At 44.5% G+C, this 17,714-nt stretch overlaps 1 protein-coding gene across 1 annotated transcript; it reads left to right on the top strand.

The window, feature by feature from the left end:
- The first annotated feature begins 1,688 nt into the window (after positions 1-1,688).
- LOC306828616 (cytochrome P450 2J4-like) lies at positions 1,689-17,249 on the top strand. Its single transcript, XM_079351138.1, has 15 exons — positions 1,689-2,165; positions 5,010-5,186; positions 5,288-5,426; positions 5,649-5,836; positions 5,969-6,110; positions 6,561-6,640; positions 10,726-10,926; positions 11,635-11,797; positions 11,930-12,079; positions 12,389-12,549; positions 15,115-15,291; positions 15,392-15,530; positions 15,696-15,883; positions 16,021-16,162; positions 17,006-17,249. Exons 2-15 carry the CDS (start codon positions 5,034-5,036, stop codon positions 17,179-17,181), a joined length of 2,199 nt encoding a protein of 732 aa, XP_079207264.1. The 5' UTR covers positions 1,689-2,165; positions 5,010-5,033; the 3' UTR covers positions 17,182-17,249.
- The last annotated feature ends 465 nt before the right edge of the window (positions 17,250-17,714 follow it).

Consider the following 17,714-nt stretch of genomic DNA (forward strand, 5'->3'; position numbering starts at 1 on the left):
TGGGAAACAGGTTGAGCAACAAGGAGGAGGTGGAGAGTCTTGACCAGGCAACAAGGAAGCAGGACTGGAGAGTGATAAGAGGCGCCTACCACAGACAAACACAGACAGGAACAGACAGACACAAGCGGGAGTGGGTAAAAAGAGGGAGACACAGAAGTAGGCCGAGGTTGCAGTCAAGGCTATAACATGGACAACTAACAGTCAACAGATGGAGGTTATTAAACGTGTACTTGGATTTGAGTGGATGGACAGATACAGTCTTGTGATCTTTCTGTGTGTTTTTGTGCTGTTGGTTGATATTTTGAAGAACAGAGTCCCAGCAAACTTTCCACCTGGACCGTGGGCTCCCCCACTGATCGGGGACCTTCATCGCGTCAAGCCCAGCAGGCTCCACCTGCAGTTCACAGAGGTTTGTGGAGGCCAAATATTACTCTTTCTTGACTGACATTCTTTCACATTTTTTAACATCTGAAATAATGTCAGCATTAAACATGATAACTTTGGATAAGGACAAAAAAGAAAGACGAAGTCATTTTTAGGTTTGCTGTTCAGCAGCTTTAGGCAAAGTTCAAATATGAGATTGTAACTAATGTCTTGTGTTCTGCCTGTCTGTATACTGCTACTGGATGCCTTGAATTTCCCTCGGGATCAATAAAGTATCTATCTATCTATCTATCTATCTATCTATCTATCTATCTATCTATCTATCTATCTATCTATCTATCTATCTATCTATCTATCTATCTATCTATCTATCTATCTATCTATCTATCTATCTATCTATCTATCTATCTATCTATCTATCTATCTATCTATCTATCTATCATTGAGATAAACATTAACTTTAAAGTTGTACGTTTCCTTCTCCTCAGCACCGGGGGCTCAGGGAAGAAAGAATAAAACAATTTCATTTTGGATTGTTGTTGTGATAGATAGATAGATAGATAGATAGATAGATAGATAGATAGATAGATAGATAGATAGATAGATAGATAGATAGATAGATAGATAGATAGATAGATAGATAGATAGATAGATAGATAGATAGATAGATAGATAGATAGATACTTTATTGATCCCGAGGGAAATTCAAGTTTTTGCATTTTTGAGAAAAACAACCCACAGATGAGACACCCTTCCTCAGAAATGAACACTGTGTTTTATACTTACCTATTGGTGCATAACTTTCTAATGTGTCCAATCAGCCAGGTGAGTGCTTGTGGTGTCACAGGTCCACCTGAACACCTGTCTGCTCTGTGTGCTCAGTTTGCAGAGAAATATGGAAAGATTTTCAGCCTGCGGCTCTTTGGTGGAAGAATTGTGGTCATCAATGGCTACAAGCTTGTGAGGGAGGCCCTGGTCCAAAAAGGGGAGGACTACGTTGATCGCCCCATCATACCTATTTTTGAAGCAATTATGGGGAATATGGGTATTGCTTTTGCATTGTGTGTTATCATCAGATATGTTACTATCAAGCTTGTTGTAAAAGTCATGTTCCTTTTTGTGGTCAGTGTAATGTTGTTTTTGTGGGTGTCTCTAAAAGGTCTGGTGGGGTCAAATGGTGATCCATGGAAGGAACAGAGGAGATTCGCTCTCCATACACACTCAGGAACTTTGGATTGGGCAAGAAGACCCTGGAGCCATCCATCCAGCAGGAGAGCCAATATCTCACAGAGGCTCTCGCAAATCACCAAGGCAAAAAACAAATCATATCAGCCAGCTGACATCATCAGGATCCTGAACTAGTCTTGTAGTCTTGTTTTTCCCCCTTGGACTTTCAATGAATAATCTTGTGGTGTACCTTTATCTTTTAACTTTGACACACAAAACCAAGCAGCACAGGATCATAAAGCATATAAAACATCAACCTGTTGATGATCTGTTATCACAAGCTTATTGACGAGGCACAGCAGTGACTTAAATACATATTTTATGGGTAAGGTCTGTGTCTTCTTACTGCACAACAACTCTGTGTCGTATCTACATTTTGTCTTTACCTTACAGGACAGCCTGTTGATGTTCAGCCACTGATAATCAGTGCTGTGTCCAACATCATCAACTGCCTGGTGTTTGGACATCGCTACGAATACAATGACAAGCAGTTCCAAAGTATTCTAAAAGATTTACAAGAGGTCACTCTCTTGCAAGGAAGTTTAAGTGTACAGGTGAGTTACTTTGTAAACAATATATGCAGCTTTAAGTGTAGATCTTTATTGGGCATTTTATGCCTTTATTTAATGAAATGAAAGTGAACAGGATCAAAACTGTGGGAGATAAACAGTGGGGAATGAGATGCTGGATTTCAAAGGGTCTGACTGCCCTCAAGGAACACAGTCTCTGGACATGGGGCACACGCCCCAACCACCATGCAGGCTCCATCATACCGTAAACAATATAACCACTGTTACTAATTCCTCAGCTTGGCGGCCTCCCTTTCTTCCGGTGTCCACCACCTGGTTCGGGGATTGCCTCCCCTACAGGCACCAGAGACCCTGCAACCACAGCCCTGAGCAGCAGCTTCGACAATGGAGGTTGAGAACAGGGTCCTCTCGGACTCAATGTCTCCAACCTCCCTCGGGATCTGTGAGAAGCACTCCCAGAGGTGGGAGTTGAAGACTTTGCTAACAGAAGGTTCTGCCAGACGTTCCCAGCAGACTCTCCCAATGCGTTTGGGCCTGCCGAGTCAGAGCGGCTTTCTCTCCTTGCAGCGCATCCAACTCACCACCAGCTGGTTATCAGATAACAGCTCAGCCCCTCTCTTCAACTCAGTGTCCAAGACACACGGCCAGAGGTCATATGACCCAACATCCTATTCGGTGTTGTTAGCTCCTGGGACTCCCGAGGTAGCTCACGGGTACCGGCAGGCCAGGCGTGCTGCAGCCCGGGCTGTTGTGGAGGCAAAAACTCTGGCCTGGGAGGATTTCAGGGAGGCCATGCAGGAGGACTTTCAGATGGCCTCAAGGAAATTCTGACAAACCGTCTGTTGCCTCAGGAGGGGAAAGCAGTGCTAACCAACACTGTTTACAGTGGAGGTGGGGAGCTGCTGACCTCAACTGGGGAAGTAGTCGGGCGGTGGAAGGAATACTTCGAGGATCTCCTCAATCCCACCATCACGTCTTCCACTGAGGAAGCAGAGGTTGGGTTCTCAGAGGTAGAATCATCCATCACCCAAGCCGAAGTCACCAAGGTGGTTGGCAAGCTCCTCGGTGACAAGGCACCAGGGGTGGATGAGATTCACCCTGAGTATCTTTTGTCTCTGGATTTGCAGGGACTGTCATGGTTGACACGTCTCTGTAACATCATATGGAGGTCAGCGACAGTGCCTTTGGACTAGCAGACCGGGTGGTGGTCCCTCTTTTCAAGAAGGGGGATCGGAGGGAGCATTCCAACTGTTGGGGAATCACACTCTTCAGCCTCCCTGGGAAAGTCTATTCCTGGGCACTGGAGAGGAGCATCTGGCCGTTAGTCGAACGTCGGGTCCAAGAGGAACAATGCGGTTTTTGTCCCAGCCGCAGAACACTTGACCAGCTCTACACTCTCCACCAGGTGCTCAAGGGTTCACTGGAGTTTGCTCAACCAGTCCACATGTGCTTTGTGGATCTGGAGAATGTGTTCAACTGTGTCCCCAAGGCATCCTGTGGGGGGTGCTCCAAGAAAATGGGGTCCAGGGCCCTTTGCTAAGGGCAGTCTGGTCCCTGTATGACCGGAGTAGGAGCCTGGTTCGCATTGCAAAAAGTCGGATCTGTTCCCAGTGCACTTTGGCCATAGGCAGGGCTGCCCTTTATCACTGGTTCTGTTCATAACTTTTATGGACAGAATTTCTAGGTGCAGTCAGGGGATCTCATCTCTGCATTTTGTGGATGATGTGGTCTTTTTAGCGCCATCGAAATAGGGTGAGGAGCTCAGCCACCAGGGAGGAGCTCGGCGCCACTACTCTTCCACATCGAGAGGAGTCAGTTGATGTGGATCGGGCATCTGTTCCTCCCTACTGGGCGTGTCCCTCTGGGAAGAGGCCTTGGGGTAGACCCGGGATACGCTGGAGACACTTTGTCTCTCAGCTGGTATGGGAACAGACCCCTCCCAACAGAAGAGCTGGAGGAGGTGTCTGGGGCGAGGGAAGTCTGGGCATTCATTTAGACTGCTGACCCTGCGACTCGGCCGGATATGCAGTAGAAAATGGATGGATGGATGGACTCAATCAAAAACAACATCATAATCAACTTGATGAAAAAATCATAAGGGGCATTAAATATTACCATGTAAACTTTTCTACTCCTGTCATATGTACCAAAACATACATGAAGTCTAGCTACTGGTACAGGTACTCAAGTGACATCACCAAGCTGCAACCTCCAGACAGTCGCTGTTTGCACTCGTCTGTCGTCCATCTTCTTCATTCCATCAGAGCAGCCATCAACAAAGTTCATATGAATTCAAATAATCAATCTTTATTTGTATAGCACCAATTTGAAGTGTTATCTTGAGACACTTTAGAAAAGGCAGGTAAAAGAGCTTACTTACTGCTATATTAAAAACACCCAGCATTAATACATCATCAGCAGTAAGGAAAGAAGGGGTTGGTTGATCAGACAAGCCGTCCACCAACGATCCAGAGGAACCAAAGAGAGTTCAGGAGCTCTGTGGTGAGCATCAGAGATTTAGAGATAGTGACATGCAGTAATATGATATATATGCACATAAGGAGAGAAGGGAAGAGAGAGAGGAGCCAGTTCCCCCAGTAGTCTAAGCCTATAGCAGCATAACGAGGAGCTGGTTATTGCCCGCAACAAGCCTAACTATAAGCTTTTTAAAAAAGGAACATCTAAAGTCATTCTTAAAAGTACCTGTGAGCCTCCCAGACCCTGACTGGAATTAAAGTCTTTGGGTCGATGATAAATCACCATGAGATTTCTGTCAGAGAACAAAACTTCCATGACAGTTCTGCCTTTGCCTTGTGTAAGATTTAAACTATCTCCTAATTAACTGATTACTGACCTTGTACTCTGTAGATTTATAACTCTTTCCCCTGGCTGATGAAGTGGATTCCTGGATCTCACAAGAAGGTTGTAACTACTTTCAAAAGGGTCGCTGACTTTGTAGAAATCAAGATCAAAGAACATAAAGAGAGTCTTGACCCGTCCTCACCAAGAGACTACATTGACTGCTTCCTGGCAGAGATGGGAGAGGTAAAAGTTTACATGTTTGGAGGTCTTTGTGGTTTATTTTGTGTCTGCTGTGTTTGCTTATTGTAATTGACAAACACTGTCTTTTTTTGTTTGATTTATAGAGAAAGGACAAAGATTCCAGTTTTGATATTGAGAATTTGTGTGCTTGCACTCTGGACCTGTTTGGTGCTGGATCTGAAACCACTACCACTACTCTACACTGGGGACTGCTGTACATGATCTACTACCCTCCAATACAAGGTGTGTGTGTGTGTGTGTGTGTGTGTGTGTGTGTGTGTGTGTGTGTGTGTGTGTGTGTGTGTGTGTGTGTGTGTGTGTGTGTGTGTGTGTTTGTGGCCTCTACCATCAGTGTGTAACCTGTGTGACCTGTAGTGTTAAATGCTTTGAGTAGTCATAAGAAAAAAAATCCCTTTCAATTTGATCTGTTCAAATGACTTTGTTTAATGTTTTCACTGTATACAGAGAGAGTCCAGGCTGAGATAGACGCTGTGATTGGTTCATCCAGAGCGCCCTCTCTCAGTGACAGAGATAACATGCCCTACACTAACGCAGTCATTCATGAGATCCAGAGAATGGGTGACATAGTTCCCCTTAATGTGTTTCACATGGCAAGCAAGGACACCACACTCGACAAGTACACAATCCCAAAGGTAGGTGATGCACGTGGAACCATTCAAAGATTATTCCTGACCTTAAATTCAATTGTTCCATTATTTAATTTGTTGATTATAGTATCTTAATATGTTTCAGTCATACTACTTTCTTCAATGTGATTTACTCAGGGCACCATGGTCATGCCGACCCTGAACTCAGTTCTTCATGATGAGACGATGTGGGAAACTCCACACTCCTTCAACCCTCAACACTTTCTGGATCAAGACGGCCAGTTTAGAAAGAGAGAGGCCTTCCTTCCTTTCTCAGCAGGTTGGTCCGTTCTAACAAATCCATCAAAACACCCTTAAAGGACCAGTCAGTAGAATTGTTTAATACAGTTTGTAAACAGTGGTGATTCAATCCTCCAACCAGCGTTCAGAAGGGAAACAAGAGTGAGTCTTGTCAGATGGGAACCCCTTAGGGAGGTTTCCTTCCGTCATTGCAAAATGTCCTCCCCCCAAGAAGGATTTCAAGTTAACTAGAACAAAGCAGAACAGTATACATCAAGTCAGAGAACATAGTTTCTGCAGACACAGATGTATGGAGGCCCAGATGATGGACCAGCTTTAGTTTAGTTTTTCACCTGTTGATCTGCCATTGCTCAATAGCTGGGACAGGATCGGTGTCTCTGTCTTGCGAGACTCTGAGCTGCAGCATTATTATAAATCAAATAAATATCTTGTGTTCAATATCCTCACCTGTTGATCTGTGTCTCCTCAGGGAAGCGTGTGTGTCTCGGGGAGCAGCTGGCCAAGATGGAAATATTCATCTTTTTTACCTCCCTTCTTCAGAGGACCCGATAGACCACCAACTGTCCCAGACTCAATCAAGTTTCTGTGAAGGAAACTTTTAATAAAGAATTTAATTTGTATTTTGTGTCTTTAAAAATTATTGCTGAATAAAATAATGTTCCTCTAACATGTGTCTCTATCTGTCTACAAACCCCCCAATGATGAGAAAAGTCCATCCTCTCCGTCTTCTGCCTGCTCCACTTTTCAGAAAATGTGTGCTCAAACAGGCCGTTTGGAGATTTTCCCTTCATAACATCACAAAGGGCAGTAGCCCCTCCCCCAGGTGGGTCACACTCCCACAGCTAGGTGTTTGTTCTGCCCTCTGAGTCTGCCTTCTCACCGTAAACAATAGGACATGGAGCCAGAAAGCAGCGAGTACACCCGAGCCCTTCCAGACAGGGGGCGTGGTCAGACACAGCTCATTTACATATTTAAAGCTACAGACACAGAAACAGCCTGTTCTGAGCAGGGCTGAAATAGAGGGGTTTATAGACATGATCAAATACAGGATCAGAGTGGATTTACAACAACACACTTCACACACGTTGAAGCTGTGATATTGATTTACACCGAAGAGGAGGAGATCATGTGATTCTTTTATTTTGCAACCCCTGTGACTTCTGCTTGTTCCATGACAAGCATCATCATTAAACAGAAATTTTAAAATTGATGAACTCGAGAAAGTCTCAGTCTGTTTATTTTCTATTAACATACTGTAACTCCCTCCAAGCACAGCAGACACAAGTGGCTTTCTTGCAACAGGTTTATTCAAAGCCTTCCTCCAATCCACAGTGAAAACGTAACGGGAAAATTATTAAACAATGTAGACAAACATATACAACAGATACAGCATGTAATCTATGCAGTAACAGCCAACCAAAAGCAAAATACAAATCAAATAAACGACCTCATTGGCTACATGCTAATGAAGAGAATTGCGAAGAAGTTTTCTCCATTGAGAGTCCGCTCCTGCCATGCTGTCGATGTCACTGAATCGCTGTTTCGGTGACAGTCATTTGCATCCAATAAAATGATCAACTTAAATATACAAATAATATTCCAAAACCAAACTTCAATACAACTTAATTCTTTTATTCAACATAAAAGTACACTGAATTACACAAATCTTTTATGTGTGATTCCTTTAAACATCATGGGTGTTGCAATAAAACAATCACCTTCTCAATAAACTGACATTCATAGTAATTGTTGTCAATTACTATGAATGTCATTTGAAACATCATCTAACCCTTTATTCTGCCTCAAGCAGAGCAACAGCTTTCTCTATGGATCTTTCAAGAAACACTGTTTTAGTATTAAGTTTCCCATTGTTGTCAAATGTGGTGTTGCTAACAAGCAATTTTACGTTTCTCACCCTACCATCGGACCCTGGATAAACGTCTGTGATCCTGGCCAGCCTCCAGTCGTTGCATGGTGCCAGATCATCTTGAAGAAGGACAATGTCGTTGATCTTTGCGTTCCTTCTCTTTTTTTGCCACTTTGGTCATGTTGTAAGTTCAACAAATATTAATTCCTCCAGCGAGACCAAAACTCATTGGCCAAATACTGGACACGTCGCCATTTCTTTTGAAGATAGAGATCTTCCTTGACAAATTGTCCTCGAGGAGGGAGAATGATTGTTTACTTCATTTTCAGAATATGGTTGGGAGTTGAAGGTTCAGGTCCAGAAGGGTCGCTAAGATGTTCAGCTGTGAGTGGTCTGCTGTTAATAATAGCAAAAGTTCTTAAGGAGCTACTGTCAAGCTTTTGTGATGACTGATCTAAAATAGCATAAGAACACTTCGTATCATTCAAATTTGTCTTTCCCAGACTATGCGCATGTGACTTGCAGTCACAGAAGTTCACATGCTAGAACTTTCACTCTTTCTTCATCCATTCCATTCATGAGTTCTGCAGGCTCTCCTCGAACACCAAGAAAATTGCTTCCTTCATCGACACTGGTTGAAGAACATTTCCTCCTGGCAATGAAGGCTCTTACAGCAATGAAAAATGTGTCATCTTTCCTTCCGTCATTCACATAAAATGGACTGAAATAGTCTCTGCCAGCGTAAGTGAAAGGAGGGGATGTTTCTGTTCTGTCTTGAGGTAAACCACCCATTATTTGTTCTTCAGAACGTCTCCTGTACTTTCTGCATTTGACACATTTGAAGATGTGTGATGAGACTGTACTGCTGCATCCTATGATCCACCATCCATCACCTCGCAGTTCGTTTGTAGTCATACCTCTTCCTTGGTGATGAAGTTTTACATGAAAGTGCTGATATATGGTTGATCCTTGGAAGTGTTGCCGGATGCTTAATGTGTGGATGTAACGCAGCTTTGCTTAAGCGTCCTCCAACCCTGAGGATACCTCATCATCCAAGAATGGACTCAGCTTACTCATCATGTCCTCTTTGATCTAACCAACTGCTTTCTTTAGTTTCAAGCTCTTTATCTCATCTGAAAAGCTTCTTCCTGAACCAACCTCATGATGGTAAGTTCTGCTTCTTTCCTGTCTGCTAGACTTGTACTTTCTTTTTTCTTTGATTTCTCCCACCATGTGTTCTCTGTTGGGTAGTTTCTTCTCTCATTTGAATGGTAATGGCATCTCATAGTGTCCACTGTCTTTCTGTGTGATATGTTCTCTCAACATTGAAAGGAACTTGAGGTCTTCTTGAGAAACTAGTTCATCTTCTCCAGTTCCTTCTGAGAAGTCTGATTCAAGTACTCGTAGGATTTCTGAGGGAGTGATTTCTTTGACTTTGGTTCAGTTCACATAGTGTACTTCAGTTTGGAAAAAGTTCTGCACGCATGGATTCATGTTGACGATAACACTCCATCCAAGGTCTGTTCGCTGGCCATAAGGCTCATTATCTGGTCTACAAATGATTTCCCTTGGAAGTAGAGCTTGTAGGCAGTTGTTTCCAAAAAGCAAACCAAAACTGTTTTGTCGATTGGTATGTGAGTTCTGTTGGCTGGAATAAAGTCACTTGTGTAAACTGGTGGCAAGGAGATCCTATCTCAGGAAAAGCCTCTGACTTGTAAATTGTTCAGTCTTTGAGATGTGACTACTGTAGCTCTTGAAACCATAGTAGAGAGCATGAGCTTGACTTGAGCTTTCGTTGCATCTAAAGCTTCGGCTACTTCACTTAAGTGTGAAGTCTGTTGTGTCACTTTGAGAATCTAACAAAGCGTACACAAGGACTTCTTGTTCTGGTTGATTTGTGGATGAAAGCCAAACAAGAATTATTGAAGCGGTTTGTGTGTTTGTTTCATCAAGTATCATTCTGTTTGAAGTAGCACTCGTAGTTCTCTTTGTCTTTAAGGTTTGTCTGATCAATCAGTGTTTCAAATGAGAGTTTCCAGTCTTTGTATGTCAATGGATCTCCACTGAATCCTGCAGGTTCAGGAACTAGAATTCTGTTGTCAATTAAAGCTCCTGCAAGAACTTTACCGAGTTCTGCTGTACTGTCAGAAGACGAGGTGGTCGCAGATTGTGGAACAGGACACATCTGTAGGGGCTGGCACCAGTAGGACCTGGGACTCTTCTGTTCCTACCTCATACTCTACAATGTCTGTCAGGTCTCCTTCAGTGGCTTTAACTTGATCAAACATCTGCATTCTTGCTCTTGCTGCATTTAGAACCTTTACTACTTTAATGCTGTATTCGTCTTTTCTTTTCCTCGAGAGTCTTTTGTAGAGCTGCAATCGTCCAGTTGAGCTCTGTTACTGGCTTCTTCTTCTTCTGTCTTTAATCTTTGTTTCAGCTCTTCTGTTTCTTGCTATGAACGACGCTTTACAGCTGCTGCCTCTTGATCAGCTAACTTTCTTTCAGCTTCTGCTTCAAGATGCTCAATTTCTAGTTGTTCTTTCTCTTGTTCTTTTCACACTGTCAAATCATATAAACACAATCTGTCTCTGTCTCTCCTGTTTGTCTGCTGTGTGTAACCCCTCCCACTGCTCAGTGTGGACACAAACACCACGGCACATCTTGACCAAGCAAATCTGGCTTCAACAGAAATAAAAGACGGGGAAACACAGGGAAGGCTGAGTCTGCAGCAAAGATATTAATACGGACAACTAACAGTCAACAGATGGAGGCAATTAAACGTGTACTTGGATTTGAGTGGATGGACGGATACAGTCTTGTGATCTTTCTGTGTGTTTTTGTGCTGTTGGCTGATATTTTGAAGAACAGAGTCCCAGCAAACTTTCCACCTGGACCGTGGGCTCTCCCACTGATCGGGGACCTTCATCGCGTCAAGCCCAGCAGGATCCACCTGCAGTTCAAAGAGGTTTGTGGAGGCCATGAATGACTGTTTCTTGACTGACATTCTTTCACATTTCTTGCACGTGAAATAATGTCAGCATTAAACATGATTACTTTGGATAAGGAAAGAGGAAATCTATTTCAGGTTTGCTGTTCAGCTGCTTCAGGCAAAGTTCAAATGTGAGATTGAGATAATCATTAACTTTAAAGCTGTACTTTTCCTTCTCCTGAGCACCGGGGGCTCAGGGAACAGACACAATGAAACTCAGATTACAAAACCATCCTAATGTTTACAAACACATGAACTTGCAGTTTTCTGTACTCTCTTGAACTTTTGTGCAAAAATTTCATTTTGACTTTTTATTGTGTGCATTTGTGAGAAAAGCAGCCCAGAGATGAGACACCCAACTAACAAGAGAAAACATCAGAACCCAAACAGAACTAGGGTTGGGTATTTCCCACAATCAATATGTATCATGTAGCATGGGCTCGTCTGCTAGCACACTTAAGATCTAAGTATACTTGCTTTTAAACTATGCATACACTAACACATGACATCAGCCTTTTTTAATCCTGCCGTGGTTTGGAGCGTTGGTTGGGCTCTTCCTCAGAAATGAACACTGTGTTTTATACTTACCTATTGGTGCATAACTTTCTAATGTGTCCAATCAGCCAGGTGAGTGCTTGTGGTGTCACAGGTCCACCTGAACACATGTCTGCTCTGTGTGCTCAGTTTGCAGAGAAATATGGAAACATTTTCAGCCTGCGGCTCTTTGGTGGAAGAATTGTGGTCATCAATGGCTACAAGCTTTTGAGGGAGGCCCTGGTCCAAAAAGGGGAGGACTACGTTGATCGCCCTGTCGTACCTATTTTTGAAGCAATGATGGGGGATAAGGGTATTGCTTTTGCATCATGTGTTATCATCAGCCTGGTGATATTCATGCATATATTACCATCAAGCTTGTTGTAAAAGTCATGTTCCTTTTTGTGGTCAGTGTAATTTTTGTTGTTGTGATTGTCTCTAAAAGGTCTGGTGTTAACAAATGGTGATCCATGGAAGGAACAGAGGAGATTTGCTCTCCATACACTCAGGAACTTTGGATTGGGCAAGAAGACCCTGGAGCCATCCATCCAGCAGGAGGGCCAATATCTCACCGAGGCTCTCGCAAATCACCAAGGCAAAAAACAAATCATATCAGCCAGCTGACATCATCAGGATCCTGAACTAGTCTTGTAGTCTTGTTTTTCTCCTTTGGTCTTTCAATGAATAATCTTGTGGTGTACCTTTATATTTTAACTTTGACACACAAAACCAAGCAGCACAGGATCATAAAGCATATAAAACATCAACCTGTTGATGATCTGTTATCAAAAGCTTATTGACTTGGAACAGCAGTGACTTAAATACATATTTCATGGGTAAGGTCTGTGTCTTCTTACTGCAAAACAACTCTGTGTCTTATCTACATTTTGTCATTGCATTACAGGACAGCCTGTTGATGCTCAGCCACTGATAAACAGTGCTGTGTCCAACATCATCAACTGCCTGGTGTTTGGACATCGCCATGAATACAATGACAAGCAGTACCAAAGTATTCTTAAAGCTTTAAAAGAGGTTGTTCTCTTGCAGGGAAGCTTAAGTGTACAGGTGAGTTACTTTATGAACAATATATGCAACTTTTAGTGAAGATCTTTATTGGGCATTTTATGCCTTAATTTAATGAAATGACAGTGAACAGGATAAAGAATCTGGGAGAGAAACAGTGGGGAATGAGATGCTGGATGCCAAAGGGTCTGATTGCCCTCGAGGAACACAGCCTCTGGACATGGGGCACACGCCCCAACCACCATGCCCAAAAATAACCACTGTTACTAATTCCTCAGCTTGACGGCCTCCTTTACTTCCGGTGTCCACCACCAGGTTCGTGGATTGCCGCCCCGACAGGCACCAGAGACTCTGCGACCACAGCCCTGAGCAGCAGCTTCGACAGTGGAGGTTGAGAACAGGGTCCTCTTGGACTCAATGTCTCCAACCTCCCCCGGGATCTGTGAGAAGCTCTCCCAGAGGTGGGAGTTGGCGATCGCACTAACAGAGGGTTCTTCCAGACGTTCCCAGCAGACCCTCACAACACGTTTGGGCCTGCCGAGTCTGACCGGCTTTCTCCCCTGCCAGCGCATCCAACTCATCACCAGGTGGTGATCAGTTGACAGCTCAGCCCTTCTCTTAACCTGAGTGTCTGAGACACACGGCCACAGGTCACATGATACAACATCCTATTAGGTGTTGATAGCTCCTGGGACTCCCGAGCCAGCTGATGGGAATCGGCAAGCCAGGCGTGCTGCAGCCCGGGCTGTTGTGGAGGCCAACATTCTGGCCTGGGAGGAGTTCCGGGAGGCCATGTAGGAGGACTTTCGGGCAGCCTCAAGGAAATTCTGGCAAACCGTTTGTCGCCTCAGGAGGGGGAAGCTGTGCTTCCCTAACACTGTTTACAGTTCAGGTTGGGAGCTGCTGACCTCAACTGGGGATGTAGTCGGGCGGTAGAAAGAATACTTCTCGGATCTCCTTAATCCAACAGTCACGTCTTCCACTGAGGAAGTAGAGGTTGAGTTCTCAGAGGTAGACTCGTCCATCACCCAAGCCAAAGTCACCGAGGTGGTTAGCAAGCTCCTCGGTGGCAAGGCACCAGGGGTGGATGAGATTCACCCTGAATATCTTAAGTCTGTGGATGAGCAGAGACTGTCATGGCTGACACGTCTCTGTAACATCGCATGGAGGTCGGCGACAGTACCTCTGGACTGGCAGACCGGGGAGGGATGATCGGAGGGAGCATTCCAACTGTCGGGGAGTCACACTCCTCATCCTCCCTGGTAAAGTCTATTCCTGGGCACTGGAGAGGAGGAGCAGGCCGTTAGTCGAACATCGGGACCACGAGGAACAATGCCGTTTTCGTCCTGGCTGCGGAACACTGGACCAGCTCTACACTCTCCACCGGATGCTCGAGGGTTCATGGGAGTTCCCACAACCAATCCACATGTGCTTTGTGGATCTGGAGAAGGCGTTCAACTGTGTCCCCATGGCATCCTGTGGGGGGTGCTCCAACAGTAAGGGGTCTGGGGCCCGTTGCCAAGGGCGGTCCGGCCCCTGTATGACCGGAGCAGGAGTCTGGTTTGCATTGCCGGCAGAAAGTCTGACCTGTTCCCGGTGCGTGTTGGCCTCCGGCAGGGCTGCCCTTTATCACTGGTTCTGTTCAGAACTTTTTGGACAAAATTTCGAGGTGCAGTCAGGGGATCTCGTCTCTGCATTTTGCGGATGATGTGGTCCTGTTAGCTCCATCGACCCTTGACCTCCAACGCGTACTGGGGTGTTTCGCCGTCCAGTGTGAGGTGGCCAGGATGAGGATCAGCACCTCTCAATCTGAGGCCGTGGTTCTCGGCTGGAAAAAGGTGGCCTTCCCTCTTCGGGTCGGTGGGGATTCCGTGCCCCAAGCGGAGGAGTTTAAGTATATAGGGGTCTTGTTCATGAGTGGGGGGAAGATGGATCAGTGCGGCGTCCGCAGTCTTGCGGTCGCTGTATCGGTCTGTCATGGTGAAGATGGAGCTACGCCAAAAGGCGAGGCTCTCGATTTACCGGTCGATCTTTGTTCGTACCCTCACCTATGGTCATGAGCTTTGGGTCATGACTGAAAGAATGAGATCCCGGATACAAGCAGACAAAATGGGCTTCCTCCTTAGGGTGGCTGGGTGCACCCTTAGAGATAGGGTGAGGAGCTCGGCCAATGGGCAGGAGCTCGGCCAAAGGGGAGGAGCTCAGAGTAGAGCCGCTAGTCCTCCACATTGAGAAGAGTCAGCTGAGGGTTCAGGCATCTGCTCCTCCCTTCTGGGCATGTCCCTCCGGGAGGAGGCTTTGAGGTAGACCCGGGATACGCTGGAGAGACTATGTCACTCGGCTGGTGTGGGAACGGTCTTTGCCTGCAACAAGCCTAACTATAAGCTTTATCAAAAAGGAACATTTAAAGTCATTCTTACAAGTACCTGTGAGGCTCCCAGACCCTGACTGGAATTAAAGTCTTTGGGTCGATGATAAATCACCATGAGATTTCTGTCAGAGAACAAAACTTCCAAAATGTGTCACAATGTTTTGACTGCTTCTGCCTTTGTCTTGTTTAGGATTTCAATCTCCTGATTATCTGATTACTGTCCTCATACTCTGTAGATTTATAACTCTTTTCCCTGGCTGATGAAGTGGATTCCTGGATCTCACAAGAAGGTTGTAACTACTTTCAAAAGGGTCGCTGACTTTGTAGAAATCAAGATCAAAGAACATAAAGAGAGTCTTGACCCGTCCTCACCAAGAGACTACATCGACTGCTTCCTGGCAGAGATGGGAGAGGTAAAAGTTTACATGTTTGGAGGTCTTTGTGGTTTATTTTGTGTGTGCTGTGTTTGCATATGGTAATTGACCAACACTGTCTTTTTTGTTTTATTGAAAGAGAGATGACAAAGATTCCAGTTTTGATATTGAGAATTTGTGTGCTTGCACTCTGGACCTGTTTGGTGCTGGATCTGAAAGCACTACCACTACTCTACACTGGGGACTGCTGTACATGATCTACTACCCTCCAATACAAGGTGTGTGTGTGTGTGTTTGTGGCCTCTACCATCAGTGTGTAACCTGTGTGACCTGTAGTGTTAAATGCTTTGAGTAGTCATAAGAAAAAAAAAACTATACGAGTTTAAATCCATTTCCATTTGATCTGTTTAAATGACTTTGTTTAATGTTTTCACTGTATACAGAGAGAGTCCAGGCTGAGATAGACGCTGTGATTGGTTCATCCAGAGCGCCCTCTATAAATGACAGAGATAACATGCCCTACACTAACGCAGTCATTCATGAGATCCAGAGAATGGGTGACATAGTTCCCCTTAATGTATTCCGCATGGCAAGCAAGGACACCACACTCGACAAGTACACAATCCCAAAGGTAGGTGATGCTGTGCTGCTCCATTTACACCAAACCATTTGGTCTTATTGAACTGTTGAATTTGAAAAAAAAAATACATTTCACAAATTGATCAGTAAGTCTTTTATCATGACTGTTAATTGATGCTGTTTCCTCAGGGCACCATGGTCATGCCAACCCTGAACTCAGTTCTTCATGATGAGACGATGTGGGAAACTCCACACTCCTTCAACCCTCAACACTTTCTGGATCAAGACGGCCAGTTTAGAAAGAGAGAGGCCTTCCTTCCTTTCTCAGCAGGTTGGTCCGTTCTTACAAATCCATCAAAACAACTTAAAGGACCAGTCAGTAGAATTGTTTAATAAAGTTTGTAAACAGTGGTGATTCCAGATTCTGATTGGCCCTTAGGAGAAAATCAATCCCCCAACCAGCATTCAGAAGGGAAACAAGAGTGAGTCTTAGTGATGGGAACCCCTTAGGGAGGTTTCCTTCTGTCATTGCAAAATGTCAACATCACTGCTTTGGGGTCCCCTTATGTTCAGCGCCCACAGAAGTTCTATCACTGCAGGTTTAGTGTGTACGTTTACTACTTGTACTTACACTGCAAGCTACAATTGTTGTAATGGAAAAGACTATAATTTAGCACACTAGAATAAGCTAAACGCAGGTGTTTGGCTCCTGCCTCTCCAACAGACCAACTCCAACCAACCCAAGGTTCACCCACATTTTGCAACAAGCTTCAATGTGATTATATTTTCTCTTCTTTGCTGCTTATTTTTTCTCACCTGTGCAATGTCATTGGACGGAGGAAACACTCCAACTCCCCCCCCCCCCTCCCCCCACCCAGAAACGTCCGGAATTAACCAGAACAGTAAAATGAAGTCAGAGAACATAGTCTCTGCAGACGCACATGTATGAAGGCCCAGATGATGGAGCAGATTCACAAGTTTAGTATAAACTGTTGATACTATTTTTAATGTTATATACTAAATAATTTCCTCAACAGAATTTCAGAAATACACAACATTGCTCAATAGCTGGGACAGGATCAGTGTCTTGGAAGACTCTGAGCTGCAACATTATTATAAATCAAATAAATATCTTGTGTTCAATATCCTCACCTGTTGATCTGTGTCTCCTCAGGGAAGCGTGTGTGTCTCGGGGAGCAGCTGGCCAAGATGGAAATATTCATCTTTTTTACCTCCCTTCTTCAGAGGTTTTCTTTCTCTGCAGCTGACGGAGAGCAGCCCAGCCTGGATTTTGTTTTAGGATTCCTTCGCAGTCCTAAACCTTACCGCCTCTGTGCTGTACCCCGATAGACCACCAACTGTCCCAGACTCAATCATGTTTCTGTGAAGGAAAATTTCAACAAAGAATTTAACTTGTATAGTCTTTAAAAATTATTGCTCAATAATCAATAAAATCCAATAAAATGCTCTTCTACATGTTCCTCTAACATGTGTCTCTAGTCTGTCTACAAACCCCCCAATAATGAAAAAAGTCCATGCCTGCTCCACTTTTCAGAAAATGTGTGCTCAAACAGGCCATTTGGAGATTTTCCCTTTATGACATCACAAAGGGCAGTAGCCCCTCCCCTTCATGACATCACAAAGGGCAGTAGCCCCTCCCCCAGGTGGGTGACACTCCTACAGCTAGGTGTTTGTTCTGCCCTCATATTTAAAGCTACAGACACAGAAACAGCCTGTTCTGAGCAGGGCTGAAATAGAGGGGTTTATAGACATGATCAAATACAGGATCAGAGTGGATTTACAACAACACACTTCACACACATGATGAAGAGGAGCGAGGACACTGATTTCACCTGAAGAGGAGGAGGTCATGTGACCTTTAA

Source organism: Symphodus melops (assembly GCF_947650265.1).
Source record: "Symphodus melops genome assembly, chromosome: 8".
In the NCBI taxonomy this organism is placed as follows: domain Eukaryota; kingdom Metazoa; phylum Chordata; class Actinopteri; order Labriformes; family Labridae; genus Symphodus; species Symphodus melops.

What these genes read in the sequence shown, in the direction of transcription:
- LOC306828616 (XM_079351138.1), top strand. Translation starts at nt 5,034, where the DNA reads ATGAAGTGGATTCCTGGATCTCACAAGAAGGTTGTAACTACTTTCAAA. An exon ending in CTACTACCCTCCAATACAAG is followed by an intron (nt 5,427 to 5,648) that starts GTGTGTGTGTGT and finishes CACTGTATACAG; the next exon opens with AGAGAGTCCAGGCTGAGATA. An exon ending in AGGGAAGCTTAAGTGTACAG is followed by an intron (nt 12,550 to 15,114) that starts GTGAGTTACTTT and finishes CATACTCTGTAG; the next exon opens with ATTTATAACTCTTTTCCCTG.